At 50.9% G+C, this 27,398-nt stretch overlaps 11 protein-coding genes across 11 annotated transcripts; 5 read left to right on the forward strand and 6 right to left on the reverse strand.

The window, feature by feature from the left end:
- Nucleotides 1-164: 164 nt before the first annotated feature.
- ALT_3076 (glyoxalase family protein) lies at nucleotides 165-1,074 on the forward strand (the record flags this gene model as incomplete). Its single annotated transcript, XM_033557649.2, has 4 exons — nucleotides 165-599; nucleotides 646-718; nucleotides 770-828; nucleotides 1,036-1,074. 4 exons carry the CDS (start codon nucleotides 165-167, stop codon nucleotides 1,072-1,074), a joined length of 606 nt encoding a protein of 201 aa, XP_033413540.2.
- Nucleotides 1,075-1,173: 99 nt separating this feature from the next.
- Nucleotides 1,174-1,644, forward strand: ALT_3077 (VOC family protein; the record flags this gene model as incomplete). The annotated part of the gene is made up of 1 exon (XM_033557650.1): nucleotides 1,174-1,644. One exon carries the CDS (start codon nucleotides 1,174-1,176, stop codon nucleotides 1,642-1,644), a length of 471 nt encoding a protein of 156 aa, XP_033413541.1.
- A 441-nt stretch (nucleotides 1,645-2,085) lies between these two features.
- ALT_3078 (glycosyltransferase family 69 protein) lies at nucleotides 2,086-3,480 on the forward strand (the record flags this gene model as incomplete). Its single annotated transcript, XM_033557651.1, has 3 exons — nucleotides 2,086-2,688; nucleotides 2,753-2,978; nucleotides 3,065-3,480. 3 exons carry the CDS (start codon nucleotides 2,086-2,088, stop codon nucleotides 3,478-3,480), a joined length of 1,245 nt encoding a protein of 414 aa, XP_033413542.1.
- Nucleotides 3,481-4,450: 970 nt separating this feature from the next.
- ALT_3079 (polysaccharide lyase family 1 protein) lies at nucleotides 4,451-5,729 on the reverse strand (the record flags this gene model as incomplete). Its single annotated transcript, XM_033557652.2, has 4 exons — nucleotides 4,451-5,011; nucleotides 5,072-5,168; nucleotides 5,215-5,340; nucleotides 5,386-5,729. The coding sequence occupies 4 exons, from the start codon at nucleotides 5,727-5,729 to the stop codon at nucleotides 4,451-4,453; spliced, it is 1,128 nt and encodes a 375-aa protein (XP_033413543.2).
- A 3,078-nt stretch (nucleotides 5,730-8,807) lies between these two features.
- ALT_3080 (uncharacterized protein) lies at nucleotides 8,808-9,442 on the forward strand (the record flags this gene model as incomplete). The annotated part of the gene is made up of 3 exons (XM_033557653.2): nucleotides 8,808-9,048; nucleotides 9,101-9,297; nucleotides 9,350-9,442. 3 exons carry the CDS (start codon nucleotides 8,808-8,810, stop codon nucleotides 9,440-9,442), a joined length of 531 nt encoding a protein of 176 aa, XP_033413544.2.
- Nucleotides 9,443-9,667: 225 nt separating this feature from the next.
- Nucleotides 9,668-11,869, reverse strand: ALT_3081 (uncharacterized protein; the record flags this gene model as incomplete). Its single annotated transcript, XM_033557654.2, has 11 exons — nucleotides 9,668-9,764; nucleotides 9,830-9,919; nucleotides 9,973-10,184; nucleotides 10,252-10,463; nucleotides 10,513-10,690; nucleotides 10,742-10,891; nucleotides 10,948-11,041; nucleotides 11,101-11,261; nucleotides 11,312-11,383; nucleotides 11,432-11,571; nucleotides 11,626-11,869. 11 exons carry the CDS (start codon nucleotides 11,867-11,869, stop codon nucleotides 9,668-9,670), a joined length of 1,650 nt encoding a protein of 549 aa, XP_033413545.2.
- Nucleotides 11,870-12,748: 879 nt separating this feature from the next.
- Nucleotides 12,749-17,537, forward strand: ALT_3082 (beta-glucuronidase; the record flags this gene model as incomplete). The annotated part of the gene is made up of 9 exons (XM_033557655.2): nucleotides 12,749-12,882; nucleotides 12,929-13,048; nucleotides 13,102-13,349; nucleotides 13,402-13,764; nucleotides 13,811-13,902; nucleotides 13,952-14,416; nucleotides 15,103-15,561; nucleotides 15,609-16,324; nucleotides 16,370-17,537. 9 exons carry the CDS (start codon nucleotides 12,749-12,751, stop codon nucleotides 17,535-17,537), a joined length of 3,765 nt encoding a protein of 1,254 aa, XP_033413546.2.
- Nucleotides 17,538-17,717: 180 nt separating this feature from the next.
- ALT_3083 (uncharacterized protein) lies at nucleotides 17,718-18,713 on the reverse strand (the record flags this gene model as incomplete). The annotated part of the gene is made up of 1 exon (XM_033557657.1): nucleotides 17,718-18,713. One exon carries the CDS (start codon nucleotides 18,711-18,713, stop codon nucleotides 17,718-17,720), a length of 996 nt encoding a protein of 331 aa, XP_033413548.1.
- Nucleotides 18,714-20,031: 1,318 nt separating this feature from the next.
- ALT_3084 (uncharacterized protein) lies at nucleotides 20,032-20,475 on the reverse strand (the record flags this gene model as incomplete). Its single annotated transcript, XM_033557658.1, has 1 exon — nucleotides 20,032-20,475. One exon carries the CDS (start codon nucleotides 20,473-20,475, stop codon nucleotides 20,032-20,034), a length of 444 nt encoding a protein of 147 aa, XP_033413549.1.
- Nucleotides 20,476-20,814: 339 nt separating this feature from the next.
- Nucleotides 20,815-21,654, reverse strand: ALT_3085 (MgtC/SapB family protein; the record flags this gene model as incomplete). Its single annotated transcript, XM_033557659.1, has 1 exon — nucleotides 20,815-21,654. The coding sequence occupies one exon, from the start codon at nucleotides 21,652-21,654 to the stop codon at nucleotides 20,815-20,817; it is 840 nt and encodes a 279-aa protein (XP_033413550.1).
- A 2,879-nt stretch (nucleotides 21,655-24,533) lies between these two features.
- On the reverse strand, nucleotides 24,534-26,054 carry frdA (putative FAD dependent oxidoreductase; the record flags this gene model as incomplete). Its single annotated transcript, XM_033557660.2, has 1 exon — nucleotides 24,534-26,054. One exon carries the CDS (start codon nucleotides 26,052-26,054, stop codon nucleotides 24,534-24,536), a length of 1,521 nt encoding a protein of 506 aa, XP_033413551.2.
- Between the last annotated feature and the right edge of the window lie 1,344 nt (nucleotides 26,055-27,398).

Consider the following 27,398-nt stretch of genomic DNA (forward strand, 5'->3'; position numbering starts at 1 on the left):
TTATCCATTCCATGGTTCATAGCTACACAGCAACCACCATTTCATAGAACCAGCGATGCAGATCAGCTTATCGATCATATGATTTTTCTTGACATTCGACATCTATTACCATGAGACACCCCAGCACCTCACATCCCTCACCATCAATCCTCAACACAACCATCATGTCCAAAGAAAGCAACGACCCCAACGCCATCGAGCTTCTATCCCGCCTAGGAACTCTCCTCGAAGAAGTCGCCAACAATCTCCACCACAACCGCTTCGACCGAACCGCCATCCAGACCCTTTTGCACCAGTACTCCTCCCGCGCCGAATCCGACGGCCACCTCATCAACGCCTCAAAACAGGACTCGCAGTGCGTCGAACACGGCGTCTTCCTCTGCTACGTCCACGCCGAGCTACTCTGCTGGTTAACGAAACACAACTACACGATCCCTGCATCCTCCGTGAAATGGTACAGCTGGCGCAAGCTGCTTTCGCGCAAGTACCGTCTCCCATCACTATTCTCTGTTCGCGCGCACGCGGCGCAATTGGAGGAATTACTGCGGAATGTAGTAGCCAAAGCGGAATTACTTCATGCGGAGCTGCGGGCTCGTGAGGTTTGTTAAATTCCAAGCGAGATGAGCGTTGCTGATGGAGCTGTAGCTTGAGATTCCAGATACGGAGGTTGATTATGAGCGGGTGACGCCTCATGCGCCGCAGGGGACACCGCCGGAAGGTACGTAGTAGTTTGCCTCTGTATGTTCTAGGGTCCGTTCTAATGTTATAGCTCTGCATAAACTACTGCATCGCGCGATGCTGACTGAGGTGCTACTCCGGGAGGGAAAGGTATTATGATTACCATTATGTTGGGATGGCGTTGGTCTCGTATGTTCGGCTTCGGATTCAGCCATCTGATTGTTATTACTGCTTTCGTCTGCATTAGTATGTACTACCCCTGCAGATAATGATTTCATCGTGTATAGCTTCCATTAATCCTATCCTACGACTCAACTGTCCCTGCGAAGACCTCACCTGACTAATTCTCGTATCCAGCCCCCACCTGACAAATGGAAGCCCAGGAGAAAGGTCTAGCCCTGTGTAAACACATATATTAAAGCCTTATCACCCATAACAGTCGCTTCATTACCATCACCATTGCATGCGTCATTCAAACCATCCCACTGTGTTAAAATGACCCACCCCACCCCCGAAACCCCAACCCTAGCCACCCCCGGAACAGGCCACCACCCCAGCGCAACCTCACACATCCGCATCGCGCGCCCCTGTCGTGACTTCACCGCCGCAGAACGCTTCTACGTGACCGGACTAGGCCTCAAAGTCCTCTGGCGGAGTGGACCCGCACACGAAGTCGAGGGCGGCCATGAGCTGCTGATGCTGGGGTGGCCGGGTGCGGCGTGGCATTTAGAGCTGGTGCTGGTGCATGGCAACGACGGAAAGAATGCGCCGAGGCCGACGGAGGAGGATCTGTTAGTTATTTATGTGGATGGGGCGATTGAGCCGGGGGTTGTCGAGAGGTTGGTTGAGAATGGGGGGACCAGAGTGCAACATTCGAATGAGTATTGGGAGAAGTGGGGGGTTACGGTTAGGGATCCGGATGGGTATTTGTTGGTTTTGTGTCAGAGGGGGTGGATGAATGTTTAGTCTAGGGTTTTGGGTTTTTTATTGTAAATGAAGGAGTGATATGACTGCTATATGATGCTATATGTGAGAGCACTGCATCGGCTGCGGACTTCGCTGTCTCGCTAAATATATATAGTCTTGGGCCAATGACATGCCTTGGACTTGTTCCGCGTGTGAAGCACCTTCTCAGGCGAACTGTTTTATTTGCTTCCTCAGACATGAAATATAAAGACATACAGTTTGTCTCCGAGGGCCATATGATCTGCAATGTGTTAGGCTGGGCTGATAATGTGATCCAGTCTTGTCCGAGGCAGGAGACATGGCTCGAAGCTGGCACGTGATGTTCTCCCCTCCTGAGCTCAGTTATCGGTAAAGAACGGCAGAATTGGCGCGAAACAACATCATCCTGTCTCGCTCTCTCACTCTAAACAACTGATCTAATGATGCAATTTCCGGCTCGAAATGCACCTGATCCCTTCTGATTTCGGCTCGTTTCTCCGTCATGGGCTGCTTCGCCGGTACGGACCGCGCCGCCGCATTCTCCAGGCCTTGTTGATCTGCTTCGCGCTCTGGACTCTCCTAGAAGTGCTCCTCATCTATCAACGAGTCTCAACTGCGGAAGCGATCAAGCCCCGTATGCCACAGAAACCGGAGCGAATATACATTGCGAGCATGCACTGGAACAACGAGGCTATTTTGCGCAGTCACTGGAATGATGCAATCATTCAATTGGTCAAAGCATGGGGTACGGACAATGTGTTCGTCAGTGTCTATGAGAGCGGAAGCTGGGATGATACAAAGGGTGCGCTTCGTGATCTTGATGTTGAGCTGGATCGACTCGGTGTGAGACGGAACATCACCCTCTCAGACACTACTCACGAGGATGAGATTTCCGTTTCTCCCTCGAGTGAAGGCTGGATAGATACTCCTCGCGGTCGGAAGGAACTCAGGCGAATACCTTACCTGGCTCGGCTTCGAAATTTGACCCTGCGTCCTCTGGAGGACCTTGAACGGCAAGGCATAGCATTTGATAAGATTCTCTTCGTCAATGACGTTGTATTCACCGTACGTATCAGTCCTACCCAACCTTTACGAGGGAATGACTTCTCACCCTGTGGGACGCCCGCAGGTGGATGACGTTATTGAACTGCTTGACACAAACGATGGAGTATACGCCGCAGCTTGCTCTCTAGACTATTCCCGACCTCCGTTGTATTATGATACTTTTGCTTTGCGGGATAGCCACGGCGACGAGCATGTTATGCAAAGGTGGCCTTATTTCCGTTCTACAACATCTCGGCATGCGCTCTTCAACATGTCCCCTGTTCCCGTCAAGAGTTGCTGGAATGGCATGGGTAGGCTCATCTTTTCTTCCCCCCCACACCACTCTATGCTCGTAGTGTATTTTCTTCCTTTGCTTTGACTCACCTGGCGTGAACAGTCGCTATGCCCATTGAGCCCTTCGTCTCGACCACGCCGCTGCGATTCCGTGGGATTCCCGATTCTCTAGCACTGTTTCATCTTGAGGGCTCTGAATGTTGCTTGATCCATGCGGACAATCCTCTCTCTGGACATCAGGGCGTCTACGTGAATCCCAAGGTCCGAGTTGGTTATAACGCGCCCGCATACGAAAAGGTCCATCCAGCTGGCTCCTGGCTGTCTCGACAATATATTGCCTTGGCCCTGTGGGAGAACAGATTCCGACGTTGGGCTACCACGACTCTTTTCAAGAAGTGGGTCGTGCGACGGAGAGTTGCCCAGTGGAAGAGTCTCTCTAGTGGCCGGCATGAACCCGGCGAGTTCTGTTTAATTAACGAGATGCAGGTGCTCGTTGCGAATGGCTGGGCTCACGTATAGAGCCTCATTGGACATCACTTGAATTCCATCTTCAAGGTACCTAAAGTGTGACTGAAACCGTACTAGGTGGATTCTATTACGATGTTTGCCAACCAGCGAGTAGTTGAAGCGCTTGCAGAGCACTTCCCGGTGATTGAAACATCGAGACCGCGAGGAATTTCGCGCCCAATCCAAATTTAGACTTTCCTCAGTGAAAGTTCTTCATTTTGGAACGCCACAAGTCAGGCAATTGCAGCTGAGCATGATTTCCTTCGAGCTTGCTCATCCAGTCTGGCGTCAGAATCGCCGTGCGCCAAGCCCACGAACCACGAATGGGGGCGACGTGATTGAACCAGCCCATGTCAGGCCGGGCGCAGGCGTTCTACAGTGCAGGGAAATCTCAAAACCTACTGCAATGGACTATCACGCAGTTGTGATGGAGCTTCGTTGCATTCGACTGCTGTCAAAGTTTGACGGAAGCGAGTCAAATGAATGGTTCAGTCGTGTCTGGCTCGCGCTTTTCAACTGAAAGCGACCTGAATGTTGAGAAATATTCTAGTCGCTTAGTCCGAGTGTCGAGACATTTAGCCGTGAGCAGGATCGAATACACTGGGAACATATAGGTCTTGCATTCTGGTTCTCCGACCACGTTTGCGCATTCTATGAATCTCTGTATCACATCTGTTTGATTTGTGGTGCAATATATGATGAGTGAGCTGTGCTTCTCTACCGCTGATGGTTGAGCGATCTCTGCAAGATTCCCAGTCCTAGGCTAAACTTGCATATGCGACTGGAGCCTGCTCTCCCTTAGACAATCAATACAACATTGTGCAACCGTCTAGCTATATCTCCTGTCAATGAGCCATTGGAAATGGTAATAATCGATGACTACGCGTACACATCTTCTCACCAATTATTGTTAGACTGATATTAAAATTGACTAGAGTACAGTCCACGCGATTATAGGATTCCCCCCATCGAAACAGGCAGTCTACAGATGACCCTGACCAGCCGAAGAAGCAGGAGAAGTGCCAGCCGCGCTCGCCGCGGCAACAGTCTCGCCCTTAAACTTGGACAGCACATCCGCAGTCGAGCCAGAGAGCGTTCCAGAGCTTGAGAACGAGTTGGCAACACAGTTCCGACCGATATACGACTTGCAGGTAGACGAAGCACTCGCAGACCCGAACAGCTCGCCCGTGAAGCTAGAGGACTCGACGGCAGCAGTAACGTCGGAGAAGAGGTTACCCTCGGCAAGGACGTAGGCGCCGTCGCCGATCTCGAAGGCGTGGTTGGAGTTGTCGTTCCAGTAGTTGTTGACGGCGTGCAGGTAGGTGTTGCCCTGGACCTTGGGGGCGCGGCCGCTGGTCTTGTACAGGTAGTTGCCCTTCATGGTGACCTTGTCGCTGGAGCCGTCCAGGTAGATGTTCCAGTAGTGGTGGTTGTCGCAGGTGGCCGAGTAGTCGGACTCGCCGTCGATGTAGTTGTTGGAGAGGGTGATGCGGTTGCTGGCTTCGGTGCCGAGGACGTAGTGTTGGCGGCCGATGCGGGCGGTCTATCATCACTTCGTTTAGTCTTCTGTTTTTCCAATTTGTTGTGTGTGAGAGGAACGTACAGTTACATGGTCGACCCAGACGAGGTCGGCCTGGTTGATGGTGATGGCGTCGCCTCCCCAGACGTACTTGGGGTTGATATCGGTGACGGCGATGTTCCTGACCAGTCAGTATAACCCTTCCCTTTTCTTTTGCAGATACTAACTGAATGATGATATTCTTAGCACCGCTGACGATACGAAGACCCTTGCCCTTGATGACGCCGGAGGTGCCCTGGCCGATGAGGGACTTGTTGGAGTTGACGGTGATACCAAGCGAGCCGGCATTATCACTACTTCCGTTAGTACCATGAAACAAAACAGATGGAGCAGCATACTATGTCACCGAGACAGACGGAGCACTCGACTCGTAGTTGGTGCACCAGTCGTCCTTGTTGATGGCGAGCTGGCAGCCAGAGGCAGTACCCCAGGGAGCGCAGCCAGTCGCGGTGGTGGTACCCTCAGTGCCAGTAAAGTCAAAGGTCTTGGTGAGCACAATCACACGGGCCTCACTATCACCAAGGTACGAGACCAGCTCGTCGGTGGTGGAGGGATAGACGGGGGTAGCACTGCCACCGCCGGTCACGGACGAGGCAAAACCCTCGGCGGTGCCTTGGACGCCAATGGCAATGGCCTGGGAGACCAGAGCGCCAACGGTGGTAAAGAGAGTAGCGTACTTCATCCTGGAAGTAGGCACAAAACGAATGACAGAGTTAAATGAAGGAAAGGAAAAAGAATGACAGGGTGAGATGTGCTGAAGAACGAAACATAAGCCATGAGTTGCACATCGCTGGTTTTATATACAGTTGGTTCTCTAGTCTCAACCCCTGGAGGACCAGTCGATGACCATGGTACATCTCAAACAGCATCCTCTCTCTCAGAAATTCTCCGTCGAGTGGAGATGTAGAATTACTCAGTGAACGCCAGTCCACCAGTAATCCAGCAGTTGGTTGAATCGGCGATGGAAACGAAAATGTCTGTACAGGGCGATTCGAATGCCGATCTCTCCACCATCTATGTAGGTTCCGGTAAGTGATCCGATATCTCTGCGACACAGCTCCACCGCGTGCGGCATGAATCATGCTAGTTGATTCGTCGAGCCGGCTGATTTGATTGGTGAGTTTCAGATATATCATCGCCGTTGAGGAATTTGAGGCGGTCATCAGAGAAGAAACACGGTATGACGCGGCCGATCCTGCAATGACGATTAGGGCAATATATTCGGAAATGTACCGAATATTGTCAATCTAATCATAGTCTGTGTATATATGAATTGATTAAAATTGTTTAATAAATAAGAAGATCGCAATGAATGTCGTGCCATCTTCTGTTGACCTCTCCGGCCACAATCTGAATCACGCCATACAAGGTTACGTATGCACTGATGGGTCAAGCAAAACATAATATCCTTCGTCTTTACATTGATTCTACGAGGAGCCGGTCAAATGATTGTAACTGTTCACAACCAAGCATCGTAGCTGTCTAGGCAGCTCTTCTCGTTGGCCGTTTACTTTAAGCTTAATCTACACCCACGATCCATAACTCCATCCTTTCATCATCCTCGATGGGTCCAATACTGGAGACCAAGATCATTACGCCAAGTATCCTATTAGATTACGGAAAATAATTGGGTGTAAATATGGGGTGCATGAATGCGTTGAGATGCTGAGGTGTGGATATATATTTGCAGAGCTTAGATCAACAATTTAAGGGGAAACTAACAAGGGAAGGAATACTCCTTCTTTCTCACTCTCAAGTTACAACAACGATGCTTTAGGTTGCAGAGTAATCTCGAGAGATGGAAAATGACACTGTAGTTCCTTATGCAAGTTATCATCTATGAGCGGTTAAAGGCAGAAGGAAAGTAGACATATACTGTCTGACAAATTGAATTCACAGCCAGTGTTGTTATGGGGACGACAATCAGAGCCCACAAATGCTGATGGATACGTCAATAACCTTGTGAAAGCGAGCAGCTGCGGTATAGGAGCGGAATAAGGCCGGGCTCCAAAGAAGGTGAGCAGGAGACTTCAGGATAAGCCCAGGTTTAGGCTCAGAGAATTTGCAGTCCATTCCTGCCATATTCATCGTGATCCCTCATAACCGTACCTACTGTCACTGACACAGATGACAAAATGCTTTGACAGAAAGAATAAGGGATTTCCTGCATGAATTGCAAGAGGTGAAATGCTGGTATGTAATCTGCCCTCGGCCCGTTGTCCCACTTGGTCCGACTTGGTTGAATCGAAATAAGGAGGGTCCGACAATAGCCATAGAGGCCGTCGGGGATCTCGGTCTGGACCGGAATCTCCTGAACGCCCTCGAGCCTGGGACGACATGTTCCTGCCATTCGTCACTTAGTGCACGCTCTCTGTTACTGCTACGCGAAGCACGAGTGTAGAATAGCAATGGAAGCAGGTGTCGACGATTCGATGATCTATCACCCGAGCAGGAAAGTCTCAGCTTGGCCAGTGTAAGCATAGATACAAGGCGTACAAATGAGGAGTATGGAAATATCTGTAGGTTCAGGATCTGTATATCTCTGTTATCCCGGGCTGCCGCGGAGGACCACAGGAACCTCCGTACTGTTCAAGTCACAGATGGATACAACCGGACACGCGATGCAAGCGTCTCCAGTCAGGCTATTTCCACGAGGCTCCTCTTTTCCCGTTTTTTGGCCACTCAGTAGAGCCCTGCCATATCTGGACGAGGCAATGCATGCGGCATCGTACGAGGTTGATGAGTTCTTGGTCATGGCACAAATCTCAGACTCAACCAGAATCCTCCAGTACAGTGGCTCAAGGGTGAAGCACAATTGGACATGAACCACAGCACTAAGTAAATATCTAGAAGAATCTGTTGCGTAAAAATAATATCAGCTCTCGTATCTGCGTCTTCGTTCGGGAGATGGAACTGAATTCTACCTTGCGGTTGATGGATTAACCTGAGAGCCTTGGAGAATAGTCCCATTGAACTAACATGAGGCAGGAGTATCAAGTTTTGCATGCTTGAGCTGCTACACACGAAGTCTAAGAGAAAAACGGCTCAGTTTGACCAAAGTCCTCAGTGGAACTGCTTCTTTTACCGAGCAATCCGAACAAGCCTGCATCCCACGCGAGCCTTTCAGACCTTGGCAAGAGGGCAAGTAAGTAATAGAATACGAGAGTAGCCTCATCTCATACACCCTCAGTGACTTCATTCCATGCAATCGCGATTTACCTCCAAACTGAGAAGTCCAAGCCGCCAAGACAGAGCATAGAGGAACCCCAATGCAGATGCGAGTGGGAGGTCTTGGCTCCCTTGGCGCTGGGCACACGCACAGCCCCGGAGCTTTTTATAGCAGTCCTCGAACGGCTTGGCAGCAGATACTCAAGATGCCAAGTCCAATACGAGGGCCGGAGGGATCGGCCTCTGCAGGCCAAGCGTCCAGTTCCACTGACAGGATTCCGCAGGTGAGGGAGACGCTGGGATTCGAATGATGATACGAGGTTGCATCGTATTCATGTTCGGTTGCCATCGGCTTCATCTGGGGATGGCAAAATTAGCAATGGCAACAGCATCGAAGCATCCGAGATTGTCTCCGTGATGATGGTGAACGCTTCGGTTGAGTAGGGCTTCCTGTAGGGAAGCAAAGGTATATAAACCCCTCGACGTCCACGAGAACCGAGAGGAATCAACAGCAACCCAGCGAGAAACAAGCAAGCAACAAGCAAGCAATCAAAGCAAGCAATAAAAGCTCTACAGCGCCATCATCTTCAAAATGAAGTTCATCGTCGTCGTCAACGCCCTCATGGTGGTTCTCTGCAGCCACGTCGCCCTGGCCTCTACCATCGGCCACCCCTCCCTGATGCCCCGCGAGGATGCCCTCAGCGACAACAGCACCGTCGCCACTCCCTACGGCAACATCGTGAGCACCGTCCTCGAAGACGGCAAGAAGAAGATGGAGTTCTTCGATGTCGATGGCACCCTCGAGGTCACCGCCATCGAGACCGCGGAAGGAAGTACGTCCTTTGCCTCTCTCCACGCCTTGGAAACAGAAACTAACAGACCCAGCTGCTACGTTCTACGACGCCGAAGGCAAGGAAGTCAATCTCGCTGACATGGACGACGACGACGAGGACCTCGAGAAGCGCGTGGCCAAGTGGAGGCTTGCCATCAAATTCGCCAAACTGATTGCCAAGTATGGCAAGCGGGCCTGGTCCTACATCTACTGTGTCGGTACTGCTCCGTTCTGGAAGTGCGGGGATGAGGTAAGTTAACCTTTGCATGGGGGTAAAGAAAGTGGCTGACGAGATACTGTAGTTCCTTGACTGTGCTACTGCTGGCCGTGCTCCTTGGAACTGCTACGAGGGAGCTATTTGTGTTGGATGGAGCGTTCACAAGCACTGCAAGTAATTGCGTGCATGTCACATATCATCCAGTATGGAACTGAATAGTGGCGTGAACGCTAAGATCATTGGCGGGAGATGAGGTGTGCGGGAATGTGGTATCAGTTTCTGACTTGGCTTTTTGAAATTAGTTAAATGGTAAAGAGTCGTATAGAAGTTGAAGTTGATCTTTAAATTGCTATTCCGTTGTCTGTATGCTTCTTCTTAACTCCCACAGTAGCAGAATGGCTCATCAAGCCGACTCCTGTTGCTTGCGGTACTCATCCGCAGTGATTCGAGCATCAGTGACATAGTTCTTAAACTTGCGCAGATTGACCCTCTTCTCAAACCTACAACGCAGTTGTCAGATAATATTCAAGATCCGAAAGGAAGGCCATCGATAGACGCCACTTACAATTCATCAATTTCACCCGGTGTGCGACGCGTTACCTCGGGAAGGATAAACCAGGCAATAATCACAGATATGGTACCAGTACCAGCAAAGCTATTTGCTGATGATTAGTGCTTGTCCGTTGCAGCAACCAGGAAAATACACACAAGAAGCCGGTCTTTGGGCCCCATTTGGTAGGTGGCTGATTGATCATCAACGGGGTACAGAAGCTAAACATGATGCTAATCATATTCGACAAAGCCAGAGACCAGGCGGCTGTCTGAGCGCGGAGCCATTGCTGAGGGATCTCGGCTGCGTAGGCGTATCCGATGGCGGACGCACCAGTCGTGGAGAAGGTCGCCAGACAGGCAAAGAAGATCTTTCAACTCATCACTATACTGAAATACATATGAAGGGGGTCGAGGGGGTTTAAAATTAAAACTAACCAGCAGAGAACTGAGTGCTGTCGTCTTGTAGTCGAAGCAGCCGATAATACCCAGACACAGCACTGAGAGAACGGTCACAGCATAGGGATACACCGTCAACGGACGACGACCGAGTTGATCTGTCAATGTGGCTGTGGCGAGCATGGAGATGAGCTGGACACACGAAAGGATGACGGTCACCAGAAACGGATTCTTGTTCCCAGCATATTGGACTGAAGGGTCAGCTGCGAAGTGTGAAGGTAGGGGGGGAAACAGCCTTACAGAAGTATGTGGCGTAGGTATTGAACACAGATAACCCGATAAACTGCTGCGTGATCTTGGGCCATCCAGCAATAATGAATCGGATCAAGTTTCGACCTTTGAAAACAGCCCACATGCCTTGCTCCTTGTTGCGTTCGGCGAGGATTCGCTCGTGCGCTACGGTGGCAGACATCACATTCTATACGCGGCGTTAGTCTGGCGTATCACTTGTAATGAGAGCGGTACGGACAATCTGGTCGTGGATATCATAGCCTGGCACACTACCGTTGCATGTCTTTAGGACCTTCTCTGCTTGTTGGGTCTTGCCTTTGCTGACAAGCCACCAGGGTGTCTCCGGAACGAGGATGAAAATAATGCCTGCGACGCCTATCATAGCCCACTACTATCGATTAGCTCACTTTCGGATTAAAGGGGAGACGCCCGATGATGACTGACTTGGGTGTAGATGGGAGTTCGGAAATCATACGGATCCGCGGCACTCAGCCTATTCAGAGCCACCGAGGCGAACAATTGCCCTACCACAAACCAGCTATTTGGGTCAGTATCTTGACCACAGTTTGAAAGACAGTAAATGGGAATTTTACTGACAAGGTGTACGCATTGATGAAGAATCCTCTGAGTTGCGTCGGAGCAATCTCAGACAGATACAGTGGCATCGTGCATTGGAGCATACCAACACCCATTCCCGAGAACAGCTTTGCGACGAGCCAGTGTTCCCATTTCATGGCGAATGATTCTATCAGAACGCTCTGTCGGCCGTCAGCCTTGAAACCGCAGAATAACGCAGTGTACAACTCACCACCACGAACGTGAGCCAAATGATATATAGAGCTACTTTTCGCCCTAGCGATTCCGTCGCATATTGGAGAAGCTGTCCTCCTTAGCATACCCTCACTCTTTAGAAAAGACAAGAACCTACAATCTGACCGATTGTCTGTCCAGTCGCTTGGATTCCGCCCCAGGCTGAGATGTATTTGCCCGCGATGATGGTCGTGCCAGCCGTGGCCATTTGTCGGATGAAGCCTTTATTGGAAACGATGCCTCCGTTGAGGTTGATCTCTGCGTGATGAAAATTAGTCTCATTGCTCTCAAACCATTTATGTTGAAACTTACGGTAGCCATCCAGCGAAGCGCTGAATGCTGCCGCCATAGCAATCACACCGACCATCCGGTATCGTCGCACCGACTGCCAAACAGTGAGGTCGTCCTCCTTCGAGAACATCAAGGGGGCAGCATCCTTGCCAGTCGCAGGGTTCATTTCGGCGGGATGAGAATGCTCTACAGTTTCGACCTGAGTCTTGATGATCCCAGCCGAGCCAGTCTTCTGCGAGTTTTCAAAACTGTTGACGGTCGACATCTTGAAACGAACGAACAACAAGCCAGCAGCGACGCGACTCTAGAGTAGATCATTGAACCTGCTGGAGCAAATAGACTCTTTTAAGCATCCTCCAAACTGACTGAGACCATGACTTAGCGGCCCCAATGCCTCGAATTTCACTCCGTGCGGGGAACCCCACAATCAGACCAAATATCACTCAATGGACTAGGCAAATTGTGAATCTCGTGTGTCAGCCACTAAGTGCTTGTCGGTGGAAAAGAACCCGACTGCTAATGGACGGGGTCAAATTAGGATCTTGTCTCTCAGCCACTGCATGTCTGCTAATGCACGTGGACAATTTCGCCGCCAGATTGCCCTCTAGTGCAGACTCTAATGGAATCCTGAACTAAGGGGAACTTCCCCGCATACTCAAGTCGGCCAATTCAGAGCAGCTTCTCCAGGCTGTTCAGAAGAGCCAGAACACGAGGATTTTAGAGCTCGGTATAACATCTGCCGACATTAGAGTCCAGGCTGCATTTCCGGGAAGCTTGAGCTGCTGAAGCAAAGGATAAGCTTTGGCGATTGCGTATGCAGAAAAGCTTATCTGCTGGATGGGGCATCCTTGCCACTATCATATGCACGAGAAAACTAGTCCTCCGGCAACTGTATAGCGGGGATCACTCGCCGAAGGGAGTGACAATTGCCGACATTCATTATGTAGATTAGTCTGATTGGTGGGGGAAATCGGATACTGCTTGTCCGGGGGAAGTTCCCCGTGGGGTTTGTAGTTTGTACTTGACGACCTGGAACCGATCTTGCTGGGTAAGAGAATACTTGTGTACATATATAGATCTGAACGGTTCGGAATAAAGGATACCATAGGTCTCAAACAAGTCTCAAACAGTTAAGGCGGTAAACATGGCTCTCTTTCTCGCGCCCCTTGTGCTGTGCAGCTGCGTTCCTGTGGTGGCAGCAGCATTAACCTTTGCAGTCCCTTCTACACCACCGTCCAATGCTAGTGGGCAGCTCTCGGCTGCACCCGTCGGTGTCTCGTAAGTGTCATTCTATCAGCACTGATAGCATCTCTGACTGGGCTAGTCTTGAATTCTTTGCGTTTCCGGCTTACATGAACAATGTCGCCGCGACGACTACCTGTCTCCAGAACTTCAAGGCTCTTACTGGCGTATGGCCTCCTTTGCGAATTGGAGGGACTACTCAGTATGTGTATAAACAGTCATCAGCCTACGCAGCGTGTATGCTCACATAAGCAGAGACCGAGCGACGTACGATGCTTCATCGACCAATGCTGTCACCTATACCGTCGCTTCTTCCGGCGATGCCCCAACAAGTCTCACATTTGGACCACCATTCGTCTCTCTAGCTGCAAGCTACGGCGGTGAGGTGATTCTTGGTCTGAATCGGCGACTAAATAATCTCTCAAACACCATTGCCGCAGCGACTCTGGCAAAGACCGAGATGAATAACTTGTATGCTATGGAGCTAGGCAATGAACCAAATTGTGCGCAATCCCCAGTCCGAGCGTTACTCATTCTACGGCTGACCGTTATCAGTCTACTCAAGCAGTGACCCGATTGCCAACTCGCAGTCCTGGACAGCCTCGGCGGACTATTCATCGCAGGTGGGGTGGCAGGATGCAGTGTGTGGCAATCTGTCGACCTCAGATATGATATCTGCCGGTGTATATTTCGGCACTTCTCCAATGAGTATCGCTGGTCTAACAGCCACTGAGGGAACTGCCAACAGTTACGTCAAAGATTACTGCTCGCATAACTACCCGCAGTCGGCCAGCACTGCCAATCTGGCGAGCCTTATGAGCCACAGCGCCATTGCCTCGCAGATCAAGCCCTTTGCGGCCGAAGTTGCTGCGGCCGCTGCTAAAGGGAAGCCGCATATTTTTGGCGAAACCAACTCTGGTAAGCACATTTTGCAAATTTAGTTTTCATGACTGACCCCCTCCAGCTACGCAAGGAGGCGGTGGCATCAGCCCGACGTTTGGCGCCGCTCTTTGGATTCTGGATTATGTGATGCAAACGCTTGTCATGGGCACCGAGGTGAGCACTCCTAATCATGCATGCATTGCCTGCCTAATGGACTTCGTAGGCTCTTTACTTCCATCAAGGCACGATCGGCAACTGCCAATACTGCTGGTGGGGACGCTACGACATGGGATCCCCTTATTACGGAGCCTACTTTGCAACGATGGCGCTGGCTAACGCAGATCAAATCGCTCCTCTCGACGATCAGACGACCGCATATGCATCCTACGCTATATACCAGAATGGTGCTCCAATCCGTGTTCTCCTCTACAATTCCGACTACTACACAAGTGGCACTCGGTCGACTCAGACATACACCTTGACCGGGTTATCCTCCTCCCGCGTAACGGCTAAGCGACTCACAGCCCCATATGCCACTTCTCGCGTGGACCATGGACAGAACCCCACAGTCGCAGGGCAGACATTTGCCAACGGAACCTGTACGATCCAGGGCACAGCTGTGACGGAGACAGCTACCGTCAGCTCGGGGAAGGCGACATTTACCGTTGGGGCATCTGAGGCCTTGTTAGTCTATCTGTAGTCTCTTTCATTAAAGGGGCCGTTGGATTCCTTCTATCATTGCTTACCTGCCGTTACTTCATCTGCCTGTGGCGAGAATAGGACGTATTCTCTGAAACTGTGCTACCCGCCGTTTAAGCCAGTCCTGGGAGAATACATTTCTACATTCTGTCGACAACAAGGCGGCAGGGACGAAGTCGTGTGTACGAGGCCCTAGCTTTCTTTATTTAATGTGAGTATTTAGTTCTGCAGTTATGCAACCCTAGCAAGGAAAGATATTTTGGAGCGTTTGTACATTCAGTCCGCCGTAGATAATAATAGAGGCTAAACCGCAGGAATTATCCTCTTTAGACGCACATCGCAATCCGGTCCAACCCACGCACTAGCGCTAGCAAACTCAACAGCGAAAGTAGCCCTGAAGGTTTAACTTTCTGAATTGCTATTCCTTCGTCTATCTATGCTTCTTGAATCTCGGCACAGTAAGGAGTATGGTACGCGGGGTAATGCCGGTGATCGTTCCCCCGATAACCCCGAGCCATCAAACCAGATAAATATCCTCTAAACTACGTCTCTGCATCAAATCTTTATATCCAGGATTCAAATCCAACATGATCTCTCCGCAAGAACAAAAGGTGCCTCCCCTCTTCTAATCCAACATCCTAAATACTAAATATCTAGACTATAAATTCCCTCCAGTCCAACTGGATCTGGGCCCCAAACTGGATCGACTCCTCGCCTGCCAACACAGCCGGTAAAATTGTCCGATTCACCCATGACATATCTCTCTCTTCCACTGCTACACGAGCTCCAGTTCATTGCTCTGCGGATACACGCTATAAGCTCTATGTCAATGGCGTACGGGCAGCAGTTGGACCCGCCCGCGGCAGCCCGCTGATCTGGTACTATGACACGGTGGACATCGCGCCTTATCTGCGTGTGGGAGAGAATGAGATTGTATTTGTTGTGCTGAGGTATTTCAATGCGTGCAGGGGCGCGATGCCCTTTGAGAGGACGGCCTTTCCAGGGCTGACGGTTGTGGGGACCATCGAGACGGAGACGGAGACTGTAGATGTGCAGACTAAGGAAGGGTGGTTGGTGCAGGTGGATGAGAGTGTTCGCTTCCCAATGGGACTCGTGGACGATGTGTTTTTGCATGTAGGTATCTGTTTTCTGCAGAAGAGTGGCAGAGACTAATCGGGTAGATTAACGAGCGGATTACTCCGACTGTGTTGCAAGAGCCAGTCACGCCGATGGTGTACGGAATACGGACGCTGAATGGTGATCTGTCTCCATGGCGTGTACGGCCTCGCCAGATCCCTATGCCGGAGGAGTCTCCCGTGGGTGTTGGTCTTGTCCGAAAGTGCCAGAGTGGCAACCATATCGACGAATGGACGGCGTTTCTGAACGCAAAGCAGACATTGACACTCCCGCCTGGTTCCTTGCATGTCCTTGAAATCCAGGCAGATGTCCATTCAACTGCGTTCCTGCGGTGGTCCTTTCAAGCTGCGCAGGCATCTCGCATAACGCTCAAGATCACCTATTCGGAAGGATATGAGCAAGAGCCACGGTCATACCCGTTTTTCCGCACAAAAGCTGATCGACTGGACGCTGTGAATGGACATCTGATTGGGCCGTATGACGAGGTGATATATGATTTACCAGCGGGAAAGGCGGTCGTCTATGAGCCTTTCTGGTTTCGGACATTCAGACTGATCCGGCTTGAGATCACCAGTGGGCCTGCACCAGTTGAGCTTCTGTCATTCAACGCTACCCAGGTCAATTATCCGATGGCTGTCAAGGCTAGCTGGCAGGAAGATGGAGACAAGTACAGCGAGAGGATCTGGGAGGTCTCTATCCGCACGTTGCGCAACTGCATGTTCGACGGGTACTCCGACTGTCCGTTCTACGAGCAACTCCAGTAAGCCACCACTCCGCAAATGAAGGCTCTAGCTAACATTATCAGATACTCTGGCGACAGCCGCTCCGTCGGTCTATTCCACTACCTCCTCTCCGGCGACGACCGGCTCATGCGCCAGGCGATCACCAACTTCGCCGCCTCCGTCACCCCAGAAGGCCTCACCCAGTCCCGGTTCCCTTCGCACGTCCCGCAGATCATCGCTGGGTTCTCCCTCTACTGGATCCTCCAAGTCTGCGACCACCACCTCCACTTTGGCGACACAGCCTACGCCCGCTCGTTCCTCCCCCGCATCGACGGCGTCCTCGAGTTCTTCCACGCCCACATCGACCCGCTCGGGCTGGTAAGCAACCTCCCAGATGACGTCTGGCAATACGTCGACTGGGTGACAACCTGGGGCGCGACAGACACGCATCCAGACAAAGGCGTCCCCACGTCGGGCCGCCAATCAAACCGCCACACCTTCTTCAGCCTCCTCTACGCCTACGTCCTCAACCGAGCCGCGCAGCTCCTCCACGATGTGGGCCGACCCGGTCATGCAGCCGAGTATACCGCACGCGCGGAGGCCGTCCACGCCGCCGTCCGCGAACACTGCTACGACGGGCGCTTCTTCACCGATTCCACGGCGGAGATCGCCGACGCGGGAGCGTACTCGCAGCACTGCCAGGTGTTCGCTGTATTATCTGGTGCGGTAGCGGAGGGTGACCGCGCGCGTCTGCTGACGGAGAGTTTTGCGGAGCCCAGCTTCGCGAAGTGCTCGTATGTGATGCAGTTTTATGCGCTGCGGGCGTTCTCAATGGCGGGGGATGAGGCATATGAGGCGTATTGGGGACGGGTGTGGGATCCGTGGCGGCGGATGCTGGAGTGTAATTTGACGACGTGGGAGGAGGATGATGTGCGGCAGCGCTCGGATTGTCATGCTTGGGGGAGTGTGCCAATCTATGAGTATTGTACGGAGCTGGCTGGGGTGAGGGTTGTGGCCCCTGGGGCGACGAGGGTGTTGTTCAAGCCGCGGTTGAGGCTGAGTAAGGGCATCTTGGCGCGAGTGGCAGTGGGTAAGGAGAATGTCGCGACGGTGAGGTGGGAGACGGCGAATGGTGAGAAGAGGGTGGAGCTGAGGTTTGAGAGACCTGTCGATGTTGTTTCTCAGATGCCGGGGGAGGAGAAGGTTGAGCATGGAGTGGTGCAGTCTCTTTTCTTTACTTGGATAGACTAGGACTCTTACTTATTGGTCACGTACTGCTGCAGGAATTGAGAGATATAATGTCACTGTAGTCATGCAATCTGAATATCACTGTCTAATCAGGTATCAGGTGTGAGACTAGGTACTAAGGTCTAATTCTAAGCAGTTGGATTGACAATGCAGCTTGAAGCCATGCCACTTGACAGTCATCACCTATAGGTGAATAGCCACCACCTTAGCCGGCTCAATAAGCTTACCAAGAATGGGTGAGAACTGTCCCCCGCTGGTCGAGACATATAACACTGCACCGTCTTTGCTTCCAGCAACCGCTGTAGATCCACCAACAGCAATCGTAAACTGATTCCCAGCCACCAACCTGACTCTCCCCTTCGGGTCAACCCTCACCAGCCCATTATCTGGGTTCGTCGAGATGTACGCCGTCCCATCGCTCCGAACCATCAGATCATCCGGGGTAATCCCACTAGTAATAACCTCAACAGGCCCCGTAGCGGAAGCATTGCTATCCACCGGAACCCTACAGAACAACATTTGCGTGGTACTCGAATAATAGACATACTTCCCGCGTACATCAATCCCATTCACACCAACAGCATACGGCTGGCCCGCAGCAGGAAGCATCGACGGATCAGACAACGCCTGCGCGTATACTCCCGACCTCATATCCAGCCGCCAGATCACGCCCTTGGCGGAGTCCGTTATGAGAAGTAGGTTCTGCCCGAATCGCGTAATGCCATTCGGGAACTCGGCTTCGGGGATCCGTGCCAGGATGCTCGCTGAGGGTGCTCTACCCGAGGCATCGAGTCTCCAGATCGCGTAGGAGCCGGGTGTGCTTGTGACGGTGGAGATGGAGAAGTTGCCTGCGATGACTGCGTAGACGTCTCTGTCGATTTCGGTGATGCCTAGCAGACTAGTGGCATTGGGGAAGGTGTAGAACAAGGACCCGGCTTCTGCGGGGTTGGTGTTGGCTGGGTCAATTAGCCATAGTTCGGGGGTGTCAAGGCGCGTGGCGAGGAGGTTGCCGTTAGGGCGGACTGCAAGGTTTTCGAGCCAGGTGCCGTTGCGAGTGAACTGGAAGACAGTCGATATAGATGAAGGGGTGGTTGTTGGAACCGTAGGCAATGCCAGTGTCGGACTGGTCAATGTTGTAATTAGGGCATAGAGCCCAAGCATTTCTAAGCGGAAATACATAGCGAACCAACGTAGGTATGCTTCTCTGTGGATGGCAGTAGGGTACGAGGAAGTGTTATGGCATGGATGAATGTCTACCCTTGCACCTTATTTATACTTGACTTCTGCAGCCAGATTAGGATTTGGTAAAGGATTTACAGAACTGCTGGAACGTTTATTCGACCACTTTCCTCCGATTCGACACGTGCTGCTTTGCTTGCTTCCAGATTCCGCTTTCCTGTCCATAACGCCTAGTATGAGGTAGCCATTGGCTCGGTTGGTTGAAAACTCCTGTTTCACGCAATGTGAGCATGGGATGTACCGGGCGAAACAAAGCTAAAGCTGACATTTGTCTTTGCATATTCTTTGTCAGGATCAATCGATCAATCGATCAATCGTACTAATGAATGCATGCACAGGAAGAAAAGATTACCAAACAGAAGTGTTGGGGCTGAATTGCTTGTTCTTCCATAATCATTGCTAGTTTATTATGTTATGAGCGCTAATTTCCGACTAGCTAAATAGTAGTATTACACATATTATGCAACGCTTTGATGATTGTCGCTAAGCTTATGTGAAGCTGACCAATGACTGACATAATTTAACTAATGTCCTTGGAAGACTCGTGTTAAGCCTATAAGAATACTAATTATGGATCAAACGACGTTACACCGTAGAAGCTGCCCATGAATGAAAAACAAAAGGCATACACCATGCCAGCATCACTCGCCCTTGAGCCGACACAAAGTAGGACTTTTCTCTGTAGCTGATCTTTTCCTGATGGTATATCGGCTGAAGCTTACGGGGAGACATATTGGTAGGATATAATGTAATCCTCTCCCAGTCAGGATGTGAGGGGCCTTAATCTAGGAAGAAGTAGGGTTTGCCATTGCTTGTTTAGTGAGCAATGATATTATATCGCCATAGATCCCACTACTTTACTCATTGCTCGGGCAGTTGAGTCTTTCTTGCAATATCTGCTCATCCAGTGAGACTGAAGACTACAATATACTCCACTAAGCTCGTCAAACATGATCAATTAGTGCAGGACTAGTTTGACTAGAGCAGAGCTCCAAAGAGAGAAGAACCGAAAAGGGTAAGTCTACCGAGTAAGAAAAATATCCATTTTGTTCTGCTCTACAGCACCTCCTAAGGAAGTATATACTTCAGCGTAAGCTGGTTCTGGCCGGAACATCGAGGGTTCAAACGGCGTTCCAGGATTGAGGGTCAGATGTGTATAATTCCTCTTAAGGAACGTTTTTGTAACTGTTTTCCGTACAAGCATGAACAGACGGCATGGGAATAATTACGCTGAGCAACAAGGTGGTTTATGTGCATATCAGCAGGGCCTGGTAGTAGGATGATGATGTCGGAAAAGGACCGTCAGGGAGAAGATGGGGTGGAAAGTTTCCACTTGGACAAGTTCATTCATGTTCAACGTCAATGGACGGTGTTTCACAACCCAAGCGTCGTCAAAGTCATCTTCTTCGTTTGCGCGGGCTATACAGCCGATTTCGGTGAATGTGTGCTTTGACAGCTGAAGCATGATATCGGCCATTTGACCGTAAGCAAAGGTTAGCCGTTCCTCCGAGATCTGAGGATCCAGGATTGGTCGCTCATCATCTGGGATTTCCGGTGTATTGAGCGCGTCGACGAAGTCGTACTCGTGTTCGATATACTCTATGATAATGAACGGCCCTAGTTCATCTAGACTCTCCTTGGGCATGCCATAATGAAGGATCTGAGGCACTGGGACGGAGGTATGGAACTCGAGAAAACGCATCACGGAAACTTCTCGTTGGATTTTTACTTCTGAAAATATCGACCTGCCGTCGCATGGGATCCGCATAACAGCTGAACCGCCATCGACAAACTTCAAACGCACCCAGACATTGAAAAGCCTCGACCAGGTGTAAGAAGAGTGTCACCTCTCAAAGTGTATACAAACTGGTATGTTCGCATCAGATGCCGGCTTTACTTGAAAACTTTCAACCGCACTAACACTCATCCGGGTTCCTCCACCTATCTCCCATCCAAGCCTTTTGCCGTCCACGTCTGTGGAGGACCTGCACAAGTTGACATGGAGTCTCTGCGTGGTGAAGTGGCACGCGGGAAAGTAACTTCAAACTCTCTGGACGAATTCCCCTTCGTCGTCCTCAATGGAAACCGAAATAACCGAGTCGAGCTGGGATAGAGCGTGCATCAAACTATCTGGACCTCTAGAGCCATTCACCGTCAAATGGATATCAAAGATCCGCTCGAGCCTCTCAATATGTGCCGCAGGAGTCTTTGGTGACCTAGAGAAATTCGAAATCGATGGGTGTCTGTCGTCCCCCGCAGGCCCTTTACTCGCGGCTTGATTAACAAGCACCTCTTCGAGGCGAGTTATTACCCGTACGCGAAACCCTGCTTCCATGACATTTATGAGCAGGGTTTGCAACCCATCAGCTCCAGTCCGGTAGCGGATCACAGCCGAGATCTCCATGGTGTCCTTTCGGTCCAGGTATTGCCGCAGGAAATGCAGCACAGTTGGATAGACGAGTACAGCGACAAAATATAACGCAGTGGCAACGCTCGCTAATCTGAGAAGCCCCGCGCCACAGGCAGCCCCAACCGCTGCACTCAGCCAAACGCCAGCGGCAGTCGTCAGCCCTCGGATCTCATTGCGCTGCTTGAAGATGATCCCGCCACCTATGAATCCAATCCCTGATACGATCTGGGCTGCGATCCGGCTTGGGTCCAGCACGACCCGGCCGGGGGCCAGGACGTCAAAGGACCCCAGTTTCGAGATCAGCATGAACAGGGCTGCGCCTATCCCTACTAGTGTATTCGTGCGCAATCCTGCGCTTTTGTGTTTCCATTCTCGTTCAATTCCGATGATGGATGACAGCGCGGTGGCCACCAGTAGCTGTCCTACCTGTGTCCATGACTCCTGGTCACCTTGGTCAAAGGGGTAACGCATATTGGCGCTCTGATTTGCCCGTCAATGTCGTTTCTCCGACGTTAGGAATGATAATCGAATTGTGGATACGTTACTGACATTATCTTGGGTGCAAGGCTCTTCAAGTTCTATTCTGTGGGTGACGTTGCTTGGATTTATGCATCCGGATGCAAACCCAATATCACCACAAATAAACTGGTCACCTTGTCGTAACCTCAAAGTACTGTTTCGATCGTCCACTCAAGCTACGACAGAGACGCATGTGTCTAATATATACTTCTTGAGGCTGCAAGACTTCGATTCAGAGTTCGGAGAACATTACGTCAGGATTATATGGTACTCGGGAGCAATCAAATGGAACCCGAGTCACTTATGTTCCGAGAAACTATAAACTACCACCTCTCTACTATCCTCGGTTGGTCCCGCATTTGCGCTCGTAGCGACGTCATTCGAAAGTACAATCGTCGGATGCAAATAAAAGACAACTCTGGGCCCGGGTGAGAGTGAACAAGGCATCCTTGCAGCTTGTTTTTTCTCGCTGTTGAACTGAGAGCCTACTACTTCAAATGGCATCTCATTTCTCGAAGAATCCGTCCAACGAAGGCTTCGGCAGCTCAAGCTCTATTAGCTAGAAACCGCTAAAGTCTCTGGAACCACTAAAGCTCTCGGAGGCTTGTTTAGAGCTCCACTACAAGTGGGACATAGTCGAGCATAGTTGAGAGTTTATTAGCTCTCAGGTGGGTCATAACAAATATTCAGACATTAGTAGTCTTGATATAGCCGGCAACGAATGTTCTACGATAACTTTTGCGATATAAGTCAAAGATGGAATTAGTTCATTGTCAAGAGCCAAATCGCGACGACAATGCCTAGCACCCAATCGATGTACTCGGGTACTGGCCAAAGAGAATTAGATTATAAGTAACTTGTTCAGTACAATGACCAGCCATAACGAAATATCACTCATATAACCCTGATGAGTTCAACGGAACCGACAGTCCGCCTCATATTCTCGAGATGACGAATTGATTCGCAGGTAAGGTATCTAACGGTATAAGTTCATAAGTCACAATATACATAAGAAGACAGTTACCTAAGCTCCAGTAGCACAAGTATCACCATTCGGAGGGTTAGTGCAACCCAAGTAGCAGTATTCACTTAGTAGAATGCCACCACTCGAATCTTTGCATCGAAAGAGGGCATCTTGGGGTCTAACAAGGGCGTCCAGGTTGCCGCCCATGATAGCCGATATAAGCTCCGAAGCTGAGTATCCTATTGAGTGTAGGCTTAGCAAATGGACAAGACAGCTCTCTCTGTGATTCAACAGATGTGTACATACCATTATACTTCTCCAGAGTGGAGCCACAGTATAGCAGACCCGGTCTGCATGCATCCGAAAAGGACAGGGCACCAGGGAGTAAGCTAGCGCAAGCGAGAAGAGCGACGGTCAGCTTCATCGTGCGGAGGAGTAAATAGTAGCCTAGGATTTGATTATCGTATAGAAATTGAGTGAGACATGAAAACTGGGTCTAGTCTCATCGCTCTTATACCCGCTAGGTTTGCGGCCTTTAAAAACACTATTGTCCGCCAGGGATGCATTCCAGAGCGGAGCCAACAATGTCTTCTTTGCGGGCCAGTGAAGTTACACGGAATTCCGAGACATGAGAATGCTACTCCTGTAGACATACAAAAGAAATAGTCGGTTGTTACTGTAGGGGCTGGGGCATACAGCAGTCAATTCGGATCATCCAACCACCTGCATACTCTCCCAACTTTCGTGTCGTGCTAATTCTACTATATTCCACGATTCAGATAAGGAGGGGTCTTGAATGCTGCGCCAGTGAAACATGACAGTGTCTCGACTCTTCAAAGGCCTTACCATGAAGCATTTGGCAGACTTCGCTGGCTATCGACCCGGCCGTCTAGACCCTGAGACGTCCAGTAATGATGCTCGAACCTCGTTCCGTACCATATTTCCCGATAACAAGCACTCTGTCGACTAGCCGGTACCTGTCACGAAGTTCCTGCCATTTGGACATCCCTTGAATTACTCGAAAATATTCGAATCGTCTAGTCCAGGTGGTATCTGACAAGGCGACCAGACTCACGAGAATAAATCACAAGATCGAGTGCCACTATCCAGATAAACCATTAAGCGGACGTCATCTGATACTAAGGATGAAAGTGGAAGGCCCTCTTTACTAGATTGGAAGCTTAGCAAACTCTGGACGAATACTACGAATTCACCTGTAACTCTTAGCCGGGGGTTAGTAGGGGTAATGGTGGCTGTGAAGAATGGGACACAGAATACATCCACGGACATAAGGATTCCTGCACCAACATACTGTAGAAGGAGGTTCAATAGCCTTGTCTTTCTATATCATTCTGCCGTGACACTCTCAGGACTACTGAACGGGTACAGCTTCTTGGTTGCATAACTGTGTCATCTCACCTGTCATACCAAACCTCGACATACCTAATCACTGTTCATTGACAGGGTACCCACTGGAACCGTCCATTAGGCATTTTAAGCGTAGATAGTCTTAACGTTATGTAACGTTAGTGCTCTATGAATTGTGAGCACCATCCCTACTTTCGTGTTTAATAAGCAAAACAGGCTGGAATTATAGTCCGAGCCCAATCTGGGCTCCTACCTATAGGCATTTTCCGCTCATAGCAGCTTTAGGGTGGACTGAACGCGTTAAACAGGGCCAGGTACTTATAGTATATGAGTAGATGGATAGGCTAGACAACTTTGACCATATAATTGGAGAGTGGACGAGAGGAGTTAAGGGCTGCCTTGCACCATCCATCGGCTCGAGGATTTGGCTTGAGGAGGCCAAAGATCAGGCGGCCAGGAAAGCAAGATTCCAATCAGTGTTTTCGCTCAGGCAGCGTGATCATGCGTGACCCTGAGCGGACGATGATGCTCGGCTCCTTGTATCATCACTCAAGGGAGGGGCTGCCGGATAGTGTTCCTTGTGCCATGCAGCCGCCTCATTCCCTGCTATACGTCCAAAGACCACGCACTCCAGAAGAGATGACCCTCCTAGACGGTTCTGGCCGTGGAGACCGCCGGTCACCTCCCCTGCAGCCCAGAGACCTTCTATCGGGGTCCCTTCTGCTCCTATGACCCTGCCATGCTCATCAATCACCACCCCTCCCATCGTGAAATGAATGACAGGCGTCACCTGTCCGGTATAAACCTCGTGCTCCGGCATTACTTCGGTAAGTTTCCAGTGGCCAAAGGATTTACGGCCGAATGGATCCTTCTTCTTTCCGGACACAACATCGCCATACTCCTGAAGGGTCTTCACCGCCGGTAAATCAAGCTCACCAACTGTCATCTTCTGCATGAGTCCCTTCGCCACGTAAAAGTCCATATGCGAGCCAGCTGCCGCTGCGGAACTCCCATCAAGTACGAGCGTTACATCCCACTGGCGCGTAGACGTCTCCATTCGAGGTGTCGACTTCACAATCGCGTCAACAACTTGTTGACGTGTCTCCAGCTCGTTCACAAACCGGCTTCCATCGCCATTGAGCAGAATCCCACCCTCACCGCGGAGCATCTCCGCCGCCAGAATCTTGACCAACGCAGCCGGATCCTTGCGATCCACGAATCCAGTCGGATGGACCTGCACGCAGTCCATATCGACCACCGACGCACCCACCGCCTCAAGAATCGGCTGCGTGCCTTCCCTCGCCTCATTGGTTGACGGGAAATTGGCCAGATCCGGCCGATACCGCGCCAGCATACCTCTGGAATCACCCGCAAAGCCGCCCGTGGCGAAAATAATCGGGCCATCGAGCGTGTGTGTCTGCGTCTGCGTCTGCACCTTGCCCTGCTGTCCACCTCCACCCTCGACAGTAACATACTCTACCCCCTTAACGCACTCCCCCTCCTTGACTACCCGCGTAACCCTCGCCCCGCTTTGCAAGGTAAACAGCTCCTCCCCTTTCAACTCCTTCAGCAACGTCCCCACAATCGAAAAACCAGGCGGATCCCGCCCCGCCCCCCGATGCGTCCGCGGGACGCTATGTCCCCCCAACTGCGCGACTCGGCTCAGCTCGACACCCTTCCCATCAACGAGCCAGTGCACTGCGTCCGCGGACCGACTCGCAAGCGTGGAAATAAGCTTCTCCCGCCGGGCGCGCTCGTCGCTACTTGCCCGGTTGAATGCGTCACCGGCGGACTTGAGCGTGTCCTGGAAGAAGATATCTGCGCTGTCGTCGGTGACTTGGAATTTTGTCCCGGCACCGTTGATCCCTGACGAGGATTTGATGGAGTTGCCGCCTGGTTTGGGGGCGCGGTCGAGCATTTGCACTGGGATGTGGTGTGAGATGAGGGTGCTGGCGGCGGAGAGGCCGGCTAGGCCGGAGCCGACGACGATTACGGGTGGTGGAGTTGCCATCTTTAGCATTTATTTTCGATGAATTGAGTTTAGGTTTGCTAAGAATGTGTGGGAATATAAGGTATCAGGGGGAGTGGGCATGCAGATCAGGCCATGGTGGGCTGATCCGTATCTGATGGTTCCATGACGCTGACATCACGCAGCTTAATCTTGTGCTGTTATCAACCTACTTCACCACCTACCCTAAAACGTTAACTCATGGACTGATATTGAGCAGCATGAGATTGTGGAATTTGTCTCAATCGTATGATATTTCTGCCGACTGGATTATCTGCCATGAAAGCTCAGAATGCCGAACAGGTAGGCTGAATGCCGCCATCAAGGATAGGCCGGACTATACATGTTCTAAAACCAATATTTATCAGTAGGACATATTAAATTGGAGAATAAGACATGCTCAGGGTATAGGCAAACATTGCGGTACTCAGCAAGGGAGTAGGGACTTCTTGCCTCGAAGTATGACCCAGCTTCTGCCATGCACAGCAGAAGCCGGCAGGAGCAGTGTGGATGTCGATAGTCTCTAGCCAAGCATAGGCAGAAGTATGGAGCCTCAGATATGAGCCGTAGCTTGAACGACTATTACCTTGGATGATCATGTCGGGACGGTTACAGTCCGTTAACAGGACACATGTGTCACTTCGATATCCCACAAACTAAGTATTCCAGACTCGTTGATCCCAAGACACGGTGTCGACGGATCGCAACATCTATAACTAGATAGACGTGCGAGTATTGTGCAGAAAGACAGCTGCGGCTCTTCACCCTCCAAGCGCACACCAATGTTAACTTCGGCAGTCTTCTGTAGTTCACTAATCAAGCTAATGCACTGCAGGTCATGACTCGACTAACGGTGGATAGACACAAGGACTGTCACAGGCGTCAACTAAATAAGGCAGAACACAGTGGTAGAGTTCCACTCCGTCGGCTGAAGACAACATGTTGGCGTGTTTGACGCTGGATCTCATGGTTCCGGGATATATTAGACCTCTCGCTTTCATTTCTTCCGATTGAGTGTTGGGCACTTGCTTCGTTAATAAAGTTGGCACATATCAACCAATAACTCACAATTCACAAGGATCTCCGTGCTCCACTTCTGCTTTGGGAAGACGGAGGCCCTCTCCTAGACGTGCCGACAACGGCTAAACCGCCGAGACTAGGCCATAATGCAGAAGCCTTTCAAGAATTAGGTTAAACTCTCCCATTCGAGGCTTATTACCCCGCGCGGAGACACTCCACAGGAGCGACACGCAAACGAATTAGCCTTCTGTCGGGGAACTCGGACGGAAGCCGGCCCATCTCCACCGGACAACGGGGTATTTAGCCTGCCCCTCGTCCGGACTGTAGGGCAAGCTC

The sequence above is a fragment of the Aspergillus lentulus genome (genome assembly GCF_001445615.1).
Source record: "Aspergillus lentulus DNA, contig: Alt05, strain: IFM 54703, whole genome shotgun sequence".
NCBI classification, from domain to species: domain Eukaryota; kingdom Fungi; phylum Ascomycota; class Eurotiomycetes; order Eurotiales; family Aspergillaceae; genus Aspergillus; species Aspergillus lentulus.